This window comes from Oncorhynchus clarkii, chromosome 13 (genome assembly GCF_045791955.1).
Source record: "Oncorhynchus clarkii lewisi isolate Uvic-CL-2024 chromosome 13, UVic_Ocla_1.0, whole genome shotgun sequence".
In the NCBI taxonomy this organism is placed as follows: Eukaryota; Metazoa; Chordata; class Actinopteri; order Salmoniformes; family Salmonidae; genus Oncorhynchus; species Oncorhynchus clarkii.
In genome coordinates, this window is record NC_092159.1 from 33747598 (window position 1) to 33769654 (window position 22057).

At 42.0% G+C, this 22057-nt stretch overlaps 1 protein-coding gene across 2 annotated transcripts; it reads right to left on the bottom strand.

Moving 5' to 3' along the window:
- Positions 1 to 10599: 10599 nt before the first annotated feature.
- On the bottom strand, positions 10600 to 14145 carry LOC139364564 (cyclic AMP-dependent transcription factor ATF-4-like). Of its 2 annotated transcripts, none has more exons than XM_071101400.1 (3): positions 13558 to 14145; positions 12240 to 12650; positions 10600 to 11906 (listed from the first exon to the last, which is right to left on the bottom strand). In XM_071101400.1, the coding sequence occupies exons 2-3, from the start codon at positions 12532 to 12534 to the stop codon at positions 10984 to 10986; spliced, it is 1218 nt and encodes a 405-aa protein (XP_070957501.1). In that variant the 5' UTR covers positions 12535 to 12650; positions 13558 to 14145; the 3' UTR covers positions 10600 to 10983. The 2 variants fall into 2 exon arrangements, with proteins under 2 accessions (XP_070957501.1, XP_070957500.1); XM_071101399.1 differs by having other exon boundaries at positions 10600 to 11909; positions 13558 to 13743.
- Between the last annotated feature and the right edge of the window lie 7912 nt (positions 14146 to 22057).

The window sequence follows — 22057 nt, forward strand, 5'->3', positions numbered from 1 at the left end:
CTATTCCATGCGAGGAATTGCCAAGAAACTGAAGATCTCGTACAACGCAGTGTACAGTCGTGGCCAAAAGTTTTGAGAATGACACAAATATTAATTTCCACAAAGTTTTCTGCTTCAGTGTCTTTAGATATTTTTGTCAGATGTTACTATGGAATGCTGAAGTATAATTACAAGCATTTCATAAGTTTCAAAGGTTTTAATTGACAATTACATGAAGTTGATGCAAATAATCAATATTTGCAGTGTTGACCCTTCTTTTTCAAGACCTCTGCAATATGCCCTGGCATGCTGTCAATTAACTTCTGGGCCACATCCTGACTGATGGCAGCCCATTCTTGCATAATCAATGTTTGGAGTTTGTCAGAATTTGTTGGTATTTGTTCGTCCACCCGCCTCTTGAGGATTGACCACAAGTTCTCAATAGGATTAAGTTCTGGGGAGTTTCCTGGCCATGGACCAAAAATATCAATGTTTTGTTCCCCGAGCCACTTAGTTATCACTTTTGCCTTATGGCAAGGTGCTCCATCATGCTGGAAAAGGCATGTTCGTCACCAAACTGTTCCTGGATGGTTGGGAGAAGTTGCTCTCGAAGGATGTGTTGGTACCATTCTTTATTCATGGCTGTGTTCTTAGGCACAATTGTGAGTGAGCCCACTCCCTTGGCTGAGAAGCAACCCCACACATGAATGGTCTCAGGATGCTTTATTGTTGGCATGACACAGGACTGATGGTAGCGCTCACCTTGTCTTCTCCGGACAAGCTTTTTTTCCGGATGCCCCAAACAATCGGAAAGGAGATTCATCAGAGAAAATGACTTTACCCCAGTCCTCAGCAGTCCAATCCCTGTACTTTTTGCAGAATATCAACCTGTCCCTGATGTTTTTCCTGGAGAGAAGTGGCTTCTTTGCTGCCCTTCTTGACACCAGGCCATCCTCCAAAAGACTTCACCTCACTGTGCGTGCAGATGCACTCACACCTGCCTGCTGCCAATCCTGAGCAAGCTCTGTACTGGTGGTGCCCCGATCCCGCAGCTGAATAAACTTTAGGAGACGGTCCTGGCGCTGGCTGGACTTTCTTTGGTGCCCTGAAGCCTTCTTCACAACAATTGAATAGCTCTCCTGGAAGTTATTGATGATCCGATAAATGGTTTATTTAGGTGCAATCTTACTGGTAGCAATATCCTTGCCTGTGAAGCCCCTTTTGTGCAAAGCAATGATGGTGGCACGTGTTTCCTTGCAGGTAACCATGGTTGACAGAGGAAGAACAATGATTCCAAGCACCACCCTCCCTTTGAAGCTTCCAGTTTGTTATTCGAACTCAATCAGCATGACAGAGTGATCTCCAGCCTTGTCCTCGTCAACACTCACACCTGTGTTAACGAGAGAATCACTGACATGATGCCAGCTGGTCCTTTTGTGCCAGGGCTGAAATGCAGTGGAAATGTTTTGGGGGGGATTCAGTTAATTTGCATGGCAAAGAGGGACTTTGCAATTAATTGCAATTCATCTTATCACTCTTCATAACATTCTGGAGTATATGCAAATTGCCATCATACAAACTGAGGCAGCAGACTTTGTGAAAATTAATATTGTGTCATTCTCAAAACTTTTGGCCACGACTGTACTACTCCCTTCACAGAACAGAGCAAACGGGCTCTAACCAGAATAGAAAGAAGAGTGGGAGGCCCTGGTGCACAACTGAGCAAGAGGACAAGTACATTATAGTGCCTAGTTTGAGAAACAGACACCTCACAAGTCCTAAACTGGCAGCTTCATTAAATAGTACCCGCAAAACACCAGTCTCAACATCAACAGTGAAGATGCGACTCTGAGATGCTGGCCTTCTAGGCAGAATTGCAAAGACAAAGCTCAGACTGGCCAATAAAAATAAAATATTAAGATGGGCAAAAGAACAGAAGTCCAGCATCCCAGAGTCACCTCTTCACTGTTGACGTTGAGACTGGTGTTTTGCGGGAGACACTCTAATGTACTTGTCCTCTTGCTCAGTTGTGCACCGGGGCCTCCCACTCCTCTTTCTATCCTGGTTAGAGCAAATACAGGTTTTAGAAATGTTTGCAAATGTATAAAACCAAAAAACTGAAATATCACATTTACATAAGTATTCAGACCCTTTACTCAGTGCTTTTTTGAAACACCTTTGGCAGTGATTACAGCCTCAAGTATTCTTGGGTATGACACTACAAGCCTGGCACACCTGTATTTGGGTAGTTTCTCCCATTCTTCTCTGCAGATCCTCTCAAGCTCTGTCAGGTTGGATGGAGAGCGTCGCTGCACAGCTATTTTCAGGTCTCTCCAGAGATGTTTGATCGGGTTCAAGTCCGGGCTCCGGCTGAGCCACTCATGGAAAATCAGAGACTTGCCACGAAGCCATTCCTGCGTTGTCTTAGTTGTGTGCTTAGGGTCATGTTGTTAGGTGAACCTTCACCCCAGTCTGAGGTCCTGAGTGCTCTGGAGCAGGTTTTCATCAATAATCTGTATGTACTATGCTCCGTTCATCTTTGCCTCAATCCTGACTTGTCTCCCAGTCCTTGCTGATGAAAATCATCCCCACAGCATGACGCTGCCACCACCATGCTTCACCGTAGGGATGGTGGTAGGTTTCCTCCAGATGTGATGCTTGGTATTCAGGCCAAAGAGTTCAATCTTGGTTTCATCAGACCAGAGACTGAGAGTCCTTCAGGTGCCTTTAGGCAAACTTGAAGCGGCCTTTTACTGAGGAGTGGCTTCCGTCTGGCCACTCTACCATAAAGGCCTGATTGGTGGAGTGCTGCAGAGATGGTTGTCCTTCTGGAAGGTTCTCCCATCTTCACAGAGGAACTCTGGAGCTCTGTCAGAGTGACTATCGGATTCTTGGTCCCTTCCCTGAGCAAGGCCCCCCCCCCCACCCGATTGGACCATTTTTAGATCGTCAGTGATGTGTACGCCAAGGAACTTGAAGCTTTCCCCCTTCTCCACTGCAGTCCTGTCAATGTGGATAAGGGGGTGCTCCCTTTGCTGTTTCCTGAAGTCCAAGATCATCGTGAGAGGTTATTTTTCTGCCACCACTCTCCCAGGGCCCTCACCTCCTCACTTTAGGCTGTGTCGTCATTGTTATTCAGGCCTACTACTGTTGTGTCATCTGCAAACTTGATGATTGAGTTGGAGGCGTGCGTAGCCACGCAGTCATGGGTAAACAGAGAGTACAGGAGGGGGATGAGCACGCACCCATGTGGGGTCCCTGTGTTGAGGATCAGCGAAGTGGAGGTGTTGTTTCCTACCTTCACCACCTGAGGGTCATCTGACAGGAAGTCCAGGACTCAGTTGCACAGGGCGGGGTTTCAGACCCAGGGCCCAAAGTTTAATGATGAGCTTGGAGGGTACTATGCTGTTCATTGACTATATGCTGAGCTATAGTCAATGAACAGCATTCTTAGGTATTCCTCTTGTCCAGATGGGGCAGTATGCAGTGCGATGGCGATTGCATCGTCTGTGGATCTATTGGGGCGGTAAGCAAATTGAAGTGGGTCTAGGGTGTCAGGTAAGGTAGAGGTGATTTGATCCTTGACTAGCCTCTCAAAGCACTTTATGATGACAGAATTGAGTGCTACGGGACGATAGTCATTTTATTCAGTTCCCTTTGCTTTCTTGGGTACAGGAACAATGGTGGACATCTTGAAGCAAGTGGGGACAGCAGACTGGGACAGGAATATGTCCGTAAATACTCCAGCCAGCTGGTATGTGCATGGTATGAGGACGCGGCTAGGGATGCCGTCTGGGACGACAGCCTTGCAAGGGTTAACACGCCTAAATGTCTTAGTCTCCGTCAGCCACGGAGAAGGAGAGCCCACAGTCCTTGATAGCGGGCCACGTCGGTGGCACTGTGTTGTCCTCAAAGCGGGTAAATAAAGTGTTTAGACTGTCTGCGACGTGGCTTGTTTTCCCTTTGTTGTCCGTGATTGTCTGTAGACCATTGTCTTGTGTCTGAGCCATTGAATTGGGACTCCACTTTGTCTCTGTACTGATGTTTTGCCTGTTTGATTGCCTTACAGAGGGAATAACTACACTATTTGTATTCAGCCATATTCCCAGTCAACTTGCCATGGTTAAATCCTGTGGTTCGCACTTTCAGTTTTGCGCGAATGCTGCCATCTGTTTTGGGTAGCTTTTATTAGTCACATCTCCTATACACTTCCTGATGAACTCAGTCACCTTATCTGTGTATTCGTCAATGTTATTCTCAGAGGCTCAGAGGCTACCCAGAACATGTCCCAGTCCGATTGATCAAAACAATCTTGAAGCAGGAATTCCGATTGGTCAGACCAGCATTGAATTGACCTTAGCACGGGTACTTCCTGTTTATGTTTCTGCCTATAGGAAGGTAGGAGAAAAATGGAGTCGTGATCAGATTTGCTTAAGGGAGGGCGGGGAAGCTGAAAAGTTGAGTAGCAATGGTCCAATGTTTTGGTCCAATGTACTACAGTTAATGTATTGCTAGAACTTCATTAGCATTTTCCTCACATTTGCTTTACAAAAATCTCCAGCTACAATAAATGCGGCCTAAGGATATGTGGTTTCCAGTTTGCATAAAGTCCAGTGTAGATCTTTGAGAGCTGTCATAGTATCGGCTTGAGGAGGAACATACACGACTCCCAAGAGAATTCCCTTGGGAAGTAATACAGCCGGCATTTGATTGAGGTATTCTAGGTCGAACCAAAGAACTTGAGTATCTGTATGTTATCACAATCACACCATGAGTGGTTAATCATGAAACATACACCCCCTCCTTTCTTCTTTATTCCTGCCTGCGCGATCACTGAGAACCCAGATGGCTGAAAGGACGGGGACAGTATATCCCGAAGGAGTCCTTAGCTCGTCTACTTAATTATCCAGAGACTGAACATTAGCAAGTAATATACTTGGTAGATGGTGTGCACGCCTCCTGAGTCGGACTAGAATTCCACTCCGAATACTTCTTCTCCATTGTCCTGGGGGGTATGAACAAAGGTTCCAATTTGGGAAGTTGTATTCCTGGTTGTAATGCTGGTGAGTTACCGACGCTCTGATATCCAAAAGTTATTTCCGGCTTCATGTAATAACACAAAACCTTTTCTGGGCTAATAATGTATGCTATAACACAGATAAAAATACTTCAAAGTTGCTTAGGAGCTAGAAGCAGAGCTGCCATATATGTCGGTGCCATCTTGTGTTTAGATTGCCAAGAATGTTTATTTATTTAATCGATTTTAGAATAAGGCTGTAATGTAACAAAAATGTGGAAAAAGTCAAGGGGTCTGAAAAACTTTACGAAAGCACTGTGTCGACACTGCTGGAGGTAATGAATATGAGGTTGAAAAGTGGCATAATTGCCCTTTAAAATCCTTAAGAGCCTATTGACATACCCATATAAAGAAATCCCATCAAAATCTGTCAGTTTAAGCTAGAAATATCTGTTTGCAATGGATGTGTCTCAATCGACCGCATCTGCCTATGTCAGCCTTCCGCATCTGCGGTGGAAGGTGGCCGAGCTACAGCGGTGTTTGTCAGACCATGAGACATCCCCGAAAATCGGTCTTCTCACATAAACGTCTGTGGCATCCGAACAGTTTTGCCTAACTATTATGACCACTGTATGGAAGGGGGAGACTCTAGTAAACCTGATGGTGTTCTCCGTTTTGCTATACGACCCCCACAAGTGTCACGGGACTCGTCTGAAGGTAACCCATACAAACAATTGGAAGTATGGAGGTAGTTTTGTTCCAACAAAAATAAAGGGGTAAATATATGTTGATAAAACAAACATATTTCCTGAGTTTAAAAAATATGACAGACAATTCAAAACCTTATTCCTTATGATTTATTTTTTGCCAGTCTTTTTTGCCATTCATGAATGTGTTATTCAATGTGTTTCTATGGGCTATGGTACTTGTCACGGCAGATTTCCTCCTCTTCCTCTGAAGAGGAGGTGTAGCAAGGATCGGACCAATATGCAGCATGGTAGGTGTCCATGTTATTTAATAAGAAAACTCACCATGAACACAAATACAACATAACACCGTGAACTGGCAACGAAACAGTCCCGTGTGGCACAGACACAGGAAACAATCACCCACAAAACCCAACCCAAAACAGGCTACCTAAATATGGTTCCCAATCAGAGACAATGACTAACACCTGCCTCTGTTTGAGAACCATATCAGGCCAAACATAGAAATAGAAAAACTAGACATACAACATAGAATGCCCACTCAGATCACGTCCTGACCAACAGTAAAACAAAGAAAACACAAAATAACTATGGTCAGAACGTGACAGTACTAAAGGACAAAATCAATATTTTTTCAAATATCTTTTACATTTTAAAGGACAAATAATATTTTTTTTGGTTTGTATTGAACTGTTTATCAATGGTAAAACTTAATGCAAGTCCTTTATACTGCAATACTGTATGCAATACTTAGGGCAAGCACATTGACCCAGTATAGAGTTGTAGTGACATATTTTGGGCATTTGAATGCTAGAAAGTAGACAAAATAGATTGAAAACAAACAAAGGCTAATAAAGAAAGAACATAATGTATATAATAAAAATATGGGGATTGGAAATGATGCAGATAATTACATTGATAGAAGCCACACGATCTGCAATATTATAGCTGATCTCATTACTCATTACAAAGCTATACAAGGTAACAGTAAACATGTTGTCCCCCCACGAATGATGCAGCCTTGGGCCAATTAGTAACAACAATTCAAACAAGGGTAACACTTTATTTGAAGGTACACATATTAGCCACTAATTTCTAGTTTATAAGTATGTATATAAGTAGCTTATGCCTTTATTGTGTTATTAGCCATATATAAGGCTTAATTAAGTGAGTTGTTATTCAAACATTATAAGGCATGTAATACTGGCCAATCCTCAATAACCTCATTATAAGTTATAATAAAGTAATAGTTATTGTTAATAAAGAGCAAGTTACACAAGAAACTGTCACAATGTGATACTAATAAGGGCATAGTATCTCAATATGTGTGTGACCGTATTTTTACTTTATGATATTTCTTCCATTAATGACCTCATTGGACAGGAAGGGGCACACCTCCCTATACCATACAGCCAACATTCAAGTTCCATTTTTATGTAAACAAGTAGCAACTCAAATTCCAAATATACTTGCATACATGTTGGCTGTAATTGCATATCATGTGGCATACTTACCATGACTGTGATATGGGGTTGCCTCACCTGATGTGGTCGCCTCAATGAAGGACAATTACATTGTGTGCAAAATGATTCATCATCATTTTTAAAGTGCTAAAGACTTACCCTAATTTACCTCAAATGTGTCACTGGTGTTACCTTCATTGGTGTTACCTTCATTGGTGTTACTACTCCTACTGGTGGCACAATTCTATCATAACGGTATAAATGATTTTAAGTCATTAAGCTGCCATAATAGTTCATTTGAAATGGGAAGATGTACCCAAATACAGTGGGGCAAAAAAAGTATTTAGTCAGCCACCAATTGTGCAAGTTCTCCTACTTAAAAAGATGAGAGAGGCCTGTAATTTTCATCATAGGTACACTTCAACTATGACAGACAAAATTAGAAAAAAATCCAGAAAATCACATTGCAGGATTTTTAATGAATTTATTTGCAAATTATGCAATAGTCCCAGTCAAAAGATTAGACACACCTACTCATTCAAGGGTTTTTCTCTATTTAAAAAAAAACTATTTTCTACATTGTAGAATTACAGTGAAGACATCAAAACTATGAAATAACACATATGGAATCATGTAGTAACCAAAAGTGTTAAACAAATCAAAATACATTTTATAATTGAGATTCTTCAAAGTAGCCACCATTTGCCTTGATGACAGCTTTGCACACTCTAGGAATTCTCTCAACCAGCTTCACCTGGAATACTTTTCCAAGAGTCTCAAAGGAGTTCCCACATATGCTGAATACTTGTTGGCTGCTTTTAGGCCTACAGTATAAAATGATTCAATACAGGTATACATGTTGTTCCCACAAATTTCATTGATTGCAATTGAACATTCAAATATGAATGTGCAAGTTGTTTGAGTATGTGTACTGCAATATACTATTAGATGAAACAGTCAGTAAAGCATTAGAAGTGTCCAGAGTTGCGATATAAAAAAAAGGAATGTTTCATTCCAGTAATACATAGCAATGCTGTCACACAACATCCCTCATTACATTGCAGTTAAGCAACATAAAGACAGGAGTGCCTTAAGGGACAGTTTTAAGACCATTCCTATTCAATCTAATTTCAAAAAATCATAACAGGGATCCAAGAAGCTAATCAAGGAATTACTTTACTTTTATATCCTTTCTCAATGTTAAATAAGGAAAACTTAGAAGAAAAAACAAATGAAGAGCTTATTGTACTGAACTGTATTTAACAAACATTCATTGTTTTTTGCAATACCATTCAAATACCATCCAAAGATATTTTGTAGGTCTATATGTCCAATGTAGGCCTATTGCATGTGTTCCCATATTTAAAATATGTCTGTGAACTGAACATAAACTTCAAGTGTTGCTGACACCAACCACAACTGAGGAATCAACAGAACCCACAGCTTGATAAAGCCTACTGTCTCAGTCAAGGGTCAAGATTGGCCAGTAACATGTCCACTATGGATTTCGCATGAGATTCCCAAGGAAGACTGAGTCGCATGACACTCCTGGAGCCAGGACACTTCCTGCTTTGCGGTGAGGGTTATTATCCATTATTAAATGATGCAACATAAGGGTTTAATTAAAAATTAGCTATCAGACAGACCAGTTGTAACATCAAGAGTTAACAGAAGTTGTGGTAAATTAGGTTTAATTTTCCTACGGAACTGGTTGTGCTTCTCACTGAACAGACAGCATCTTTAGGGAGCTTGTGAATGGTTTCAGAGAGCCATACATTGTGCCTCATTCACCACTTAAAACCTGTTTGGGGTAGGGGGCAGCATTTTCACTTTTGGATAAATAGCGTTCCCAAACTGAACTGCCTCCTACTCTGTCCCAGATCCTAATATATGCATATTATTATTAGTATTGGATAGAAAACACTCAGAAGTTTCTAAAACTGTTTGAATCATGTCTGTGAGTATAACAGAACGTATTTAGCAGGCGAAACCCAGAGGACAAACCATTCAGATTTTTATTTATTTTTAAGTCACTGTCTTTTCAATATATTTTCATGGGGAATCCAGAATTCTAATCGACTTTCCTGCAGTTCCTACCGCTTCCACTGGATGTCACCAGTTTGTAGAAATTGGATGAGGTTTTTTCCTTTGTGTAATGAAGAAGTACCATAGCCCAGAACGAATGTCACTTCATGTGAACGAATGTCACTTCACCTTTTGATAGAGGCGCGTAACCAGAAAAGTAGGGTCAGTTTGTTTTGCTCCTGTATTGAACACAGATCATCCAGTCTTCAATTTAATCGATTATATACGTTAAGAAATACCTAAAGTTGTATTACAAAAGTAGTTTGAAATGTTTTGGCAACGTTTGCAGGTAACTTTTGAGATATTTTGTAAGTTGGAAGCGGTGTTTTTCTGGATCAAATGTGCCAAATAAATGGACATTTTGGATATATATCGACGGAATTAATCGAACAAAAGGAGCATTTGTGATGTTTATGGGACATATTGGAGTGCCAACAAAAGAAGCTTGTCAAAGGTAAGGCATGATTTATATTTTATTTCTGTGTTTTGTGTCACACCTGCAGAGTTGAAATATGCTACTCTCTCATTGTTTACTGTTGTGCGATCATCAGATAATAGCATCTTATGCTTTCCCCGAAAAGCCTTTTTGAAATCTGACATGTTGGCTGGATTCACAACGAGTGTAGCTTTAATTTGATATCTTGCATGTGTAATTTAATGAAAGTTAGATTTTTATAGAAATGTATTTGCATTTGGCACTCTGCATTTTCCCTGGCTATTGGCCATGTGGACAAGCGTCCCACCTACCCCAGAGAGGTTTGGCACAATCCCAAATAGAGAATTTCCCCCAAGCTATCTGGACAAAAGCCCCAGAGCAACAACAAAAGTGTGTGAGAACCCTAGTCCCAATTTTAGGTTGAATACAGTGTCGTGTCACTGTGGAGGTCAGTGAGGTAGCTGGAAACTGTGTCCAACACAAGATGATCAGAAAATACAGAATTTGTTGGAACTTGGATGTATCCCAGAATGAACTAAAACAAAGTAAATTAACTATATAGGGGATATGGTGCAATTGTTAAACCTGACCCTTATCTGGGTAAATGGTTGAGCCAGAACATACTGATAATGTTCCTCCATTGAACCAGTATTTGTATGGGTCAGGAGGTCACTGGAGCAGGTCATATCTGGGCTATATTCAAACAACTGGCATTCGCACTTCTGAACACATTCACACCGGTATTAGCTAAATGAGGCCGAGGACCCTATTTAGAAATTACTATTTGGAAATCTCAATACTTATTTGAGACGCAGTAAAATGGCAAGATTGGTCCTAATAATATACTGTCTTCACTGTATTATGATCACTGTATATTCCCAGAGTTTGCTAAATGAATTGCACAAGACCAAATGGATTTTACTTTTTAATAGATAAAGGAATACAATTAGATACAATTCAGACTACAGTAAAAATACATATGTATAATAGGATTCAAAACCTATTTAAGACTACATGCTTCTACAGAAATATAGACGCGTCTTGATAAGAATAAACAATGACAGAGACGACAGAAGATCAGACTAATTACACAAATCAATATACTGTTAGGAAAATACTTAAGGTTTTAATACAAGAGATCAGGGACTACATCAAACTCAAGCTACAAGAACAGTCTCTTTAAACTCAAAGGAAGAGACAGGCAGGAAGGTCAATAGAACTTGGGCTTTGGGAGTCTCAATACATGCATTTAAAAAGCATTATAGATAGTAGGATACTTGGTGGGTTACACTACGGTTAGAGGTCACAGAGTCCCTTCTTGCTCTTCGCTTGGCGCACCTCCTCCATGAGGTCTTTGAGATACTGGATCCCATTGGCGATGGAGTCTGCTTTCTCCGCCAGCTTGTGGTTCCTTTGCTCCAGCTTGTCGCACTCCGCGCTCAGGACCTCCTGCTCAGTCTTCTTCTTCTGGCGGTAGCGCGTGGCCGCCGTCTTGTTCTGCACCATCTTCTTGAGCTTCTTCTCCTTCGGGGGTCCTCCAGTGGATGTGGTGGTGGGAGATGGCTGGTCTGGATGTTGTGGCCTAGACTTGGGGGTTGTTGGGTACGGTTTTCTCCTATTTTGGAACCTTGACCGAGTTGTGGCGATGGAGGGCCAGTTGAGCTGACCGGAGGCGCTTAAGCTGCTGTCACTGTCAGAGGAGAGGATCTCTGGGATGGTGCCGGTTGTCACGCCAACCTCGTGTTTAGGGGCCAGGAGGACAACGATGCGGGTTGGGGAGAGAGACAGCACGATGCTGGGGACCGACTGGGGTAACTCCAGGTGAAGCAGTTTCTCGCTGACACTCGCCGAGGCATCCACCTCACTGCCCAACTCTAAGGTGAAGGTGGGAGATGGAAGAAGAGAAGGGGCTGGGGACTGGGGCTCCGATTTGATCTCCAGCTCCTCCTGGGAATCGGGGACGCAGGGGGGAGGTGAATGGACCTCCTCCTGAGGGTCTTCCTGGGGCTGTGAGACGGTCGGGGGGAGGAGTGGATCAGTGGTGGTGGGGAGGTCCGTGGGAGTAGGGAGAGTTGGGAGGGGGAGTGAGTCCAGCTCCATGGGACACTCAAAGGAAGTAATGAGGTCTTCAGGGGAGCTGGGGGAACATATAAGGGAGTCCAGGTCAAACTCACTCAGGTCGACCCTCTTAGCCATCCAGTCCATGCCAGAAAAGGCATCTTCTGTGGAGGACAAAGAAAGCGGGTTATTCAACTGCTCAATAGCCAAAGTAATATGAAAATACAAATATTCGCATTACAAGTGGTGATCATAAATGTCAAAGTGGAAGTCTAAGTTTTCATATTTGTGATAAAAGCATTTCACTGTAAGGTCTACTACACCTGTTGTATTCGGCGCATGTGACAAATGAAATTTGATTTGAAAACTATTACCTTTTCTATACTGCAAAAAAAACAGATCATGGGAATAAAATTTAAATTGCTATGGATTTCTACACACTGTCGACCAGTATGAACATAGGTGTGGAGGACTTAGGACATGGTGGTCCTCACCTTTCCCATTATCTGCAGCAATGTGATGGGTGTGGCCTAGCTCGTCAGCAGATAGCCAAGGGAAGGACAGCAAGTCTACCTCAGCCTTCTCTTCCTGGAGGAGCAGCGAAGGCGGAGAGGGAGGAGGGGATAGAAGGAGAATTGGAGAAGATGACGAGAGGGGTGAAGCCCCCTCTATCAAGGTAATTTCATCATGGTGGAGCAGCGACCCCATGGGGTCGGCCATGAGAGAGGAAGGCCCCCAGAGAAGGGCCTCCATATCGTCCAGGCCAAACTGTGAGCTCATCATGGTCATAGCTCTGTTGTTGTAGTACAGTCACTAGGATCTGAGACAGTAGGTACTGCAGTAGGAGGTCGAGCGGTTCTTTTATGCTGTCAACTACAGCAGTGCTAAGGGTTTCCACAAGGGACCTGGGAAAGAGATAGATGATGACATGGTGAGTTCATGTAATAATGTAAACCGAAGCTCATAATGTGGGCTAAAGAAATTGCCTTTTCTCCTTTATGTTGATTCTATATTATGTCATGGTCAGTCATGTAATGTTGTGATTGAGTAATGTAATATTTGTCTGTGCACATTTTTAATTGGGTGGCAAAAAAAATATGTAAGTCTGAACTTATGTTTATATCTGTAATGCGTTTTGTGCACAACACTGCCCCTACCATTTTACAGCGCACCTCCTTGCACTGGCACTAAATACCCTCACTGCCATTGTCTTGTGACTCGCGCACACGCGCCAAATGAGGTCAGTCAGTTTCCACAGCAACCATCGTCAGAACAGAAGCAAAGATTTGTATAACTAAACATGGTTCTATCTGTGATGGAAGTGTGTCTAGCGAATGAGATGGCTGCTTCCGCCTCCCTAACAGACACGATTGTGTTCACCCTCCCGCCTTAAAACATTGATTATATCGCCATTTTGTTAGAAAAAGAACACGAACCATTTTGCTCCACGTTGGCATTCCTGGAATAAAATCGTATCACACATTCTATTAAAAAACATCTATATTTTTACCAATTTGGTGACAATGTCGCGGGTTGTTATGTTAACAGCTCACTGGCCATTTTACCAGAAAGAGATACAATGTAACATTCTCTGATCTGACTCGTGACGTCTGTATCCAATGTCATTCCAAGGATTTGTCTGGAGAATGGGAACCTTACGGCAAGATATACTATATGCATTTATAAAAATACTTCGCTACACAACATAAGCAGGCTAATAGTTTCACAAATTGAGGTTAGAGCGCATTGTCGTCATTGACCTGTCACAGATTCACGTTAGCCAGCCACTTGCCTACAAATATATATACTTACGTCATTTTGACAAATATGAAGTTGAAGCAGTGCACTGGATTGATGCACTGTTGAATTTGCTGCTGCTAGGACCGCCGCGAACCGTTAAACTGCCATTTCGCCCAAGAAAGCGATGTCACTTGAATGGTGCTGGTTGAAAATGGCACATGCTGAGGGCGCAGCGTAATATACAACTCTCAAAAAGACCAATGATGTATATATACACACTAGATTACTTATAGGAGGGTTTGTGTTGAAGCCACCGTGCATCCATCTTGCCCCCCCATTGTAAAACATATTTTGGAAGTTAAAGAAAAGCATTTATTAATGTCTACATTCATTTTGTCACGTTTATACTATTACAGACACCTTAATGCATACTTTGAAATTATATTATGTGAGATAAACATATAAAGTGAAAAAATAAAAATCACTTTCCTCAGATTCTTTGAGGTTACTGATGTTACTGTCCCCACTACAGATACTTAAATACATGTAATGTTGTCCTTTAAACATTAAAGTGAAATAGAATTCCATTCATTCCTATGGAGGACTGCGCCTACTGGGGAGTGCCAATATGTCCGACCAGTGGCTTCAAAGACTCTAAATGGCCAATCCCTAGCAATCAAGGGTTTATATACATCGCTGATGTAGACCTAGGATATCCTTCCACAGGTCCTCACTAGCTTCTATAGCCACAAAGTCATAAACCCCACCCATTTCTACAAATTATTCTTAAATTCTCTTCCTAACCTTATGACTAATCCCTAAATTTAAATTAAGACCAAAGCAATTTTTTTTCTGTGGAATCTGACTTTGGCTATAGAAGCTAGTGGAAACCGTATACTTCTGCACATTGGGGGTTAACAGGGGCCAGTTTTAGAAATCATCCTGTAATGTCTCATACTAATCACATAATTTATGTGAGCCAACAACTTTTCAATAAAGTTTATTGCACGTCCTTTTTAGTATTCAGATAATTCACAAATCGGATATAGATAAAATGTCCTGTGGATATTCTCAGCAGTACACACTGCATAGTAAAACATTTCACATTCAGACTCGTACATTTTAAATACTTTATTTGAATCTACATATCACATTACAGTCGAGAGGATTCAAACATTTCAAAGTTCATGGATATATGGAGACTTATGGATACAGAAAGCACCTTGGCTGCCCAAACAGTGGACACAGAGCAGTACCGCTGCTTTGCCTTTGTCCTATTCAGGCCTGCAATCTGAAAGCCACGTACTGTCAGCCTATGTACATGGCTGAGACTCCCAAATATTATCACTGCAAGTTTGCACTGATAACCGAGGCTGTTCACGGGGGCTGACATTTCAGTAACTTGTCAGCAAAGGCTGGCTTCATGTAGGCTTCAATAGGGCAACCCACTTCAAAAATGAGCACCTCCCTCCGGGCCTCCCCCCAAAAAACAATATCTTGTATGTGTCCAAAACATTGCCAGACCTTTACTACATTAACGACGGCACACACACATCTCAAAATCTACAAAATCTAGAGAAAGTCTGACACACTTGGTGCAGTTCATTGAGCTCCTCCTGTAGCTCTTGGGTCACACCACGAATCCTGGTTGCAAACTTAGTCTCAGAGCCCTTTTCAGCCTCTGGCTGTCCTTGTCAGTATAATACAGGTCCATGTCTCTGGCAAACCCTTTAGGATCATCTCAGACTTCATGCCCAACTGTTGGGACTTATTACACCCAGGATGCGCTGCCTCCAGCACCCTGGCTATCCGCAGGGCCTCAGGATCAGTATGATGGAGCCTGTGGAAGTTGTACTGCCTCAGCTCAGCCATCCCACTGTGGATGAAACAAAGACACAACTCCAAGTCTGCTATATCGGCTTTGTACTTCTGCACCACCTCCTCCAGCCTCTTCCGGTCCACAGAGTTGATTTTGTTGTTGCCCATGGCCGCTTTGATGCCTATCCCGCTACCCGACGCCACCATGCCCGCCCAATTGCTGTGGCTATGAGGGAGGAACCCATGGTCATGTGGGTGAGGACAATGCCCACAACGGCCACCGTCCGTGGGGCCCCCTGCGATAGCCATGGTTTTGGTTTTTTGCACTTTGTCCGGCTTCTCGGCGAGGTCGTTGAGCTCTGTGAAAAGGCCTCGCAGGGTATCGTTACGCTTCATTAGCAGGCAGTTGAACAGACAGAGGCCATTTTTCACATAGAGGCACCTCTGGTTGAACTCCCTGGTGGGATGGAAAGACCGATTTAATGAAAGACAGAGGGCTGATTAAATGGTATGCCTGCCTGTATTGGATGTAAGATCAAAGCTCTATCCTTGAAATGGTGTATTAACCACATGTGTACAGTAAGAGGTTAGTCAGTTCTCACCTGGTTTCATCCTCTAGACTGAGGCCATAATATGAAGGAGACATGTTTTCCCAGCCTGAAAGAGACACATACACATACACAATTACAAACCAAATGTATTATCCCTCAGTAATCTATGGTCACATATTTTTTTACAGAAGAACAGTTGCACGTTCTTTCATCCTTAAAAATGAATTAAATACAATGTAATGTAGTGTCAAATAATGCGATATACAGCACCAGTCATACGTTTGGACACACCTAGTCATTTTAAGGTTTCTTTATTTTTACTATTTTCTACATTTTAAAATAACAGTGAAGACATTGACATAACACATATGGTGAAGACTATGTAATAACACATACAGAATCATGTAGTACCTAAAAGATGTTAAATCAAAATATATTTTAGATTTTAGATTCTTCAAAGTAGCCACCCTTTGCCTTTGACAGCTTTGCACACTCTTGGCATTCTCTCAACCAGCTTCACCTGGAATGTTTTCCCACGAGTCTTTTCCTAGCCACCATGCTTCTACATCTGCGTTGCTTGCTGTTTCTGGTTTTAGGCTGGGTTTCTGTATAGCACTTTGTGACATCTGCAAAACTTTCAAATGACTGACCTTTATGTTTTAAAGTAATGATGGATTGTAATTTCTCTTCGCTTATTTGAGATGTTCTTGCCATAATATGGACTTGGTCTTTTACAAAATAGGGCTATCTTCTGTATACCATCCCTACCTTGTCACAACACAACTGATTGGCTCAAACGCATTAAGAAAGAAAGAAATTCCACAAATTAACTTTTTTCAAGGCGCGCCTGTTAAGTGAAATGCATTCCAGGAGTGTGCAAAGCTGTCATCAAGGCAAAGGGTGGCTACTTTGAAGAATCTAAAATATAATATATTTTGATTTGTTTAATTAACACTTTTTTTGGTTACTACATGATTCCATATGTGTCATTTCATAGTTATGTCTTCACTATTATTCTACAATGTAGAAAATAGTAAAAGTAAAGAAAAACCCTGAAATTAGTAGGTGTGTCCTAACTTTTGACTGGTACTGTACATCTGTGCTAATAATGTTTAACCCACATCCCACTGTCTTCATCCATCTCATTAGATTTTCATATTCCTGCTGAAAAACAAAAATAGGTACACATAGGTTTTTAGATCAAATTGAAATTATGGATCATCTAATAATGCAGGTGAACAGCAACAGAAAGAGGGGAAACCTCATGTGAAGCCTGGTTTTGGCTTAGGCACTGAGAATCGGACCTGTTCCTGTAAATATGCCTTTCCCCGTTCATGCCTTAGATAGTCACCATTAGGGTCAGGGTTTATCAGGGAGGCCACCGCTCCTTTGAGTATGGTAAGGCAGGGGGGGTCGCAGGGAAAATATTAGTATTTTTCTTATTGATTCTCCTGCGTATTCTGTGGTGCTGGGCCTACCTTGGTTAGCTTGTCATAACCCTACTGTTTCGTGGCCACAGAGGGCTCTCACGGGGTTGTTGCGAGAGTGTTCAGGTAGGTGCCCCCCCCCTCCAAAAACATGTTTGCAAATTATTTCACGTGAAATTTCACTTACACATGTGAAGTGTCCCAAAAACACATGTTTTCACATGTGAACAAAGACAACAAATCAACAAGACACAAGTACATTTAATAACCATAAGGGGACTTTTTGAGTTTCCGGAAGGAAGGAACATAAATAGAGGTAGTTATATTTCACTGTGAACACTTCCCTGTCTGTCACACACATACAGTATCTGCTTCACCTCAGATGAAAGCATATCATAATAAATAAATGGTGTACTATATCCTTTGAATGGCACCATGTGTGTATGTATAGTCGTGAGCTGCGTTTGTGCTTCTGTCAGCACCAGTTGGAGACAGGGGCATGTACGGCTTTCTCCTGCAGCAGGGATTGGAGTTGTGTGGCCAATCCCTGAGGGGGAATGAGACCGGGTGTGGGAGGGGGGCCCTCCCGACCATGGTGGGGGCCGTGAGGGGTGAGGCAACCTCTCATTGTCTGTGTTTGAGGGCTATTGAACATGTACAATCCCAGAAGCGATGTTAGTTGTGAATTGATATGAGGGCCTAAAAAGTAACTTGAGTGATGCTTACCGTCGGACTCTGGGATCTATTGACGTCATAGCCCCCATACAAGGACAGGGGTTCAGATTTGGGTAGAGCTGGTGGTCGAACAGGGCGAGGGGACTGACTGTGCTTTCGTTCTATGGAATCCTATACCAATACAAAGAAAGCAAAGATATCTGATTGACAGAAAGTAAAGTTACACTGATAAAACAGTGAACATTGATGTCTTTTCTTCTTTGCAATGAATATGAAGTACTCTCTCTCACCTGAGGCTGTAGTAGGTGCATTTCTGGTAGCGTCCTCTCATACTCTGAAGAGGCTGAAGAGGAGCGGGACATCATGGGGGACCGAGGGGGTCTCACAGGCCATGGGAGAGGAGGAGGGGAAGGCTTATTTTTTGCTAAACCCGTCGAAGGCCTGTGTTAAACCACAGCGTAGAGTAGTGGGTTGATTTGTTTTATTCAAGCTATCTTACTGTATACACTATATATTGGCTTATTCAGTGGTTCTCTTGGTTTACCTTCTCAGTCATTCCAAGTTTAGATCTATCAACATTGTCATCGTCCCCACCTGCAGATGGAGAGGGCCTCAGAAGAGTGCCATACGTCTTGGGAGGAACTGGAGGGCGGCGAACAGGACGGGAGTTCAAACGGGGGCTCTGATAGTCTGTTAGGGAGCCAGTCTGATTGGAGGTCTGTCAAAACAGTTCATCAATAAAATCACATTGACTGCAAAACAAAGTGAGCCAGACTAGAAAGGGAAGAATGAGAGGGGAAAAAGAGGAAGAGGCCCCGGCCTCTGCACAGCAGCATCTTCTACGCTGGTTCTGACAGGAAAACTGATTAGAAGAACCGAGATGTAATGAAACACGAGAAGAGCGTGTTGTTGACTCACCTGGGTATCCATCACATTGCTGTAGCTTCAGGAGAGGCCTGGGAAGCCTGGGTTCTGTCTCTTGTCCAGGGGCTCTGAGTGGGACATATACTGGGGTAATGCTGGCTGAGTCTAGATTTGGTACACAGATTGACTTCTTCCTGTTAGACTTAGCTGAGACACAAATCACAAAGTCACGATTATGTGCAGTTAAACGGTATATAGACTGTTGTGGTGTCATAGAGCTTTGGGCCAGTAACGGAAAGGTTGCTGGTTTGAATACCTGAGACGACAAGGTAAAAAAAAAAAAATCTGCCACAGTGCCCTTGAGCAAGGCACTTAACCCTAATTGCACCAGGCGCGCTGTACAATGGTGACTCTACTCCCTGCGGGTGTGTCTCAGGGGAAGTTGGGATATGCCAAAAATAATAAATACATTTCCATTACACACTTTTGTGTATCAAGACAAATATAAGCACCTTCCCAAATTAGTATTATTATTATAATATGAATAATAAGTACTTACTGTTACAGCCCATTAGGATGAATTAAATGATAATGTAGCTATTGTGACCAACCAGAGTTTTGAAACCCAGGTCTCCTCCATACGACAGTATAAGGTGCATTTCTTCATGTCTTTAAATCATACATTTTTAGTGCTGTCATAGCAATTGAGTATGGGGAAGAGGTTAGTGCTGTCCTGCATTTGAACTCACTTGGCTTCTACTCACCTGGGGCTCTGACATCTGAGGCCGTTGGTCACCAGCAGTCACAAAGTTTGGCCAAAAGGGGACCGGCTCCTTGACCTGGCAGACCCTGGTGTCTGGCTATTCCATGGGCTTCCATTGTCCCTATAATTCTATCAAATGCAATGCAAAAATCTTTAACACTGTCAAAGAAGGATTTGAAAAATTGGCAATTTTCCTTCTGGCATCATCCTTACCGTTGATGCGTTTTCCTCTTGGCTGTCTGAATCCACCTGTAAGGATGGGAGGTCATAGGACCCGATGGCCGTGGACGACTTCACCAAGAATGACTTCCTGGGGGGTATAGGAGGCTAGGGGCAGAATGATGGGAAACCACTACATCAAATCGCTGCAAACTCTCGCTTGTCTTTTTACATGGCAAATCTCCAGTGAGAGCTTTGTTTTGAAATGTTGCACTTCCCCCCTGATATCAAGTCTACTGTGTGAGGAAGATCCAAGACTCAGAAATACAAGATACATCTAACTATGAGCGATGACAAATACGTTTAGCCATAATGTGGGTTAAGGCTTTAGTTTCACACTGAAAGTGGGCGTTGTTTTAATGATAACACAACAACCAACCAATGAAAAGGATATCCAACCATTTTCACAACATTCCCTTTTGGAAATGGTAGGGCGATATACACTACCGTTCAAAAGTTTGGGGTCACTTAGAAATGTCCTTGTTTTTGAAAGAAAAACATTATTTTTTTTGCCCATTAAAATAACATCAAATTTATCAGAAATACAGTGTAGACATGGTTAATGTTGTAAATGACTTTTAGCTGGAATGGCTGACTTTTAATGGAATATCTACATAGGTGTTCAGAGGCCCATTCCATAAAAAATCTGCCATTTCCAGCTACAATAGTCATTTACAACATTAACAATGTCTACACTGTATTTCTGATCAATTTGATGTTATTTTAATGGACAAAACATGTGTTTTTCTTTCAAAACAAGGACATTTCTAAGTGACCCCAAACTTTTGAACGGTAGTGTATGCCATTTCTACATTTTATCTGTGATCCCAAATCAAATTGAATATTTTATAAGTTACAAGCTAAGACAATATTTGATTTCATGATATTACTTTGTCTTTACACATCTATTCACTACTGGCCACATCCCTTCAAGTACTGAGCAAATGTCAACATTTATGAAATTCACTGAATTTGCATTGTGAATGTCGCTTTAATGGATACAAGATATGACCTATTATGATCCATACACATGTGACATGCATAGTTCAAGTGTTATACTAAGTAGTTAATGTTGAGCCCAGTCTGTCACTCACTTCACTAAATATTTTAAACATATACAGTTGAAGGTGTGGTCTGAATATTCCCTTTTGATTGCACAAATATTCCCATTTGTTCACTCTGCTATAAAATAAACATGTTTTTCAGAATTACTGCAACAGATATATGTTAAATATTTAAGAGGCAAAAGCCTGAGGCTACAGCCTACCAACAAATAACCAGCCAGGCCACCACAAACATCTGCAGTACACTCCTCTCCCCACCCCCAGTTACTTACACACATACAATTCAAGGAAGATCAGTTTGTCTCTGTTTGTCCTCTGACAAATCAACTGTAAATGTCGGTGTTCCTCAAGGTTCCGTTTTAGGACCACTATCGTTTTCACTATATATTTTACCTCTTGGGGGATGTCATTCGAAAACATAATGTTAACTTTCACTGCTATGCAGATGACACACAGCTGTACATTTCAATGAAACATGGTAAAGCCCCAAAATTGCCCTCGCTAGAAGCCTGTGTTTCAGACATAAGGAAGTGGATGGCTGCAAACTTTCTACTTTTAAACTCCGACAAAACAGAGATGCTTGTTCTAGGACCCAAGAAACAAAGAGATCTTCTGTTGAATCTGACAATTACTCTTAATGGTTGTACAGTCGTCTCAAATAAAACTGTGAAAGACCTCGGCGTTACTCTGGACCCTGATCTCTCTTTTGACGAACATATCAAGACTGTTTCAAAGACAGCTTTTTTTTCCATCTACGTAACATTGCAAAAATCAGAAACTTTCTGTCCAAAAATGATGCAGAAAAATGAATACATGCTTTTGTTACTTCTAGGTTAGACTACTGCAATGCTCTACTTTCCGGCTACCCAGATAAAGCACTAAATAAATTTAAGTTAGTGCTAAATACGGCTGCTAGAATCCTGACTAGAACCAAAAAATGTGATCATATTACTCCAGTGCTAGCCTCCCTACACTGGCTTCCTGTCAAGGCAAGGGCTGATTTCAAGGTTTACTGCTAACCTACAAAGCATGGGCTTGCTCCTACCTATCTCTCTGATTTGGTCCTGCCGTACATACCTACACGTACGCTACGGTCACAAGACGCAGGCCTCCTAATTGTCCCTATAATTTCTAAGCAAACAGCTGGAGGCAGGGCTTTCTCCTATAGAGCTCCATTTTTATGGAATGGTC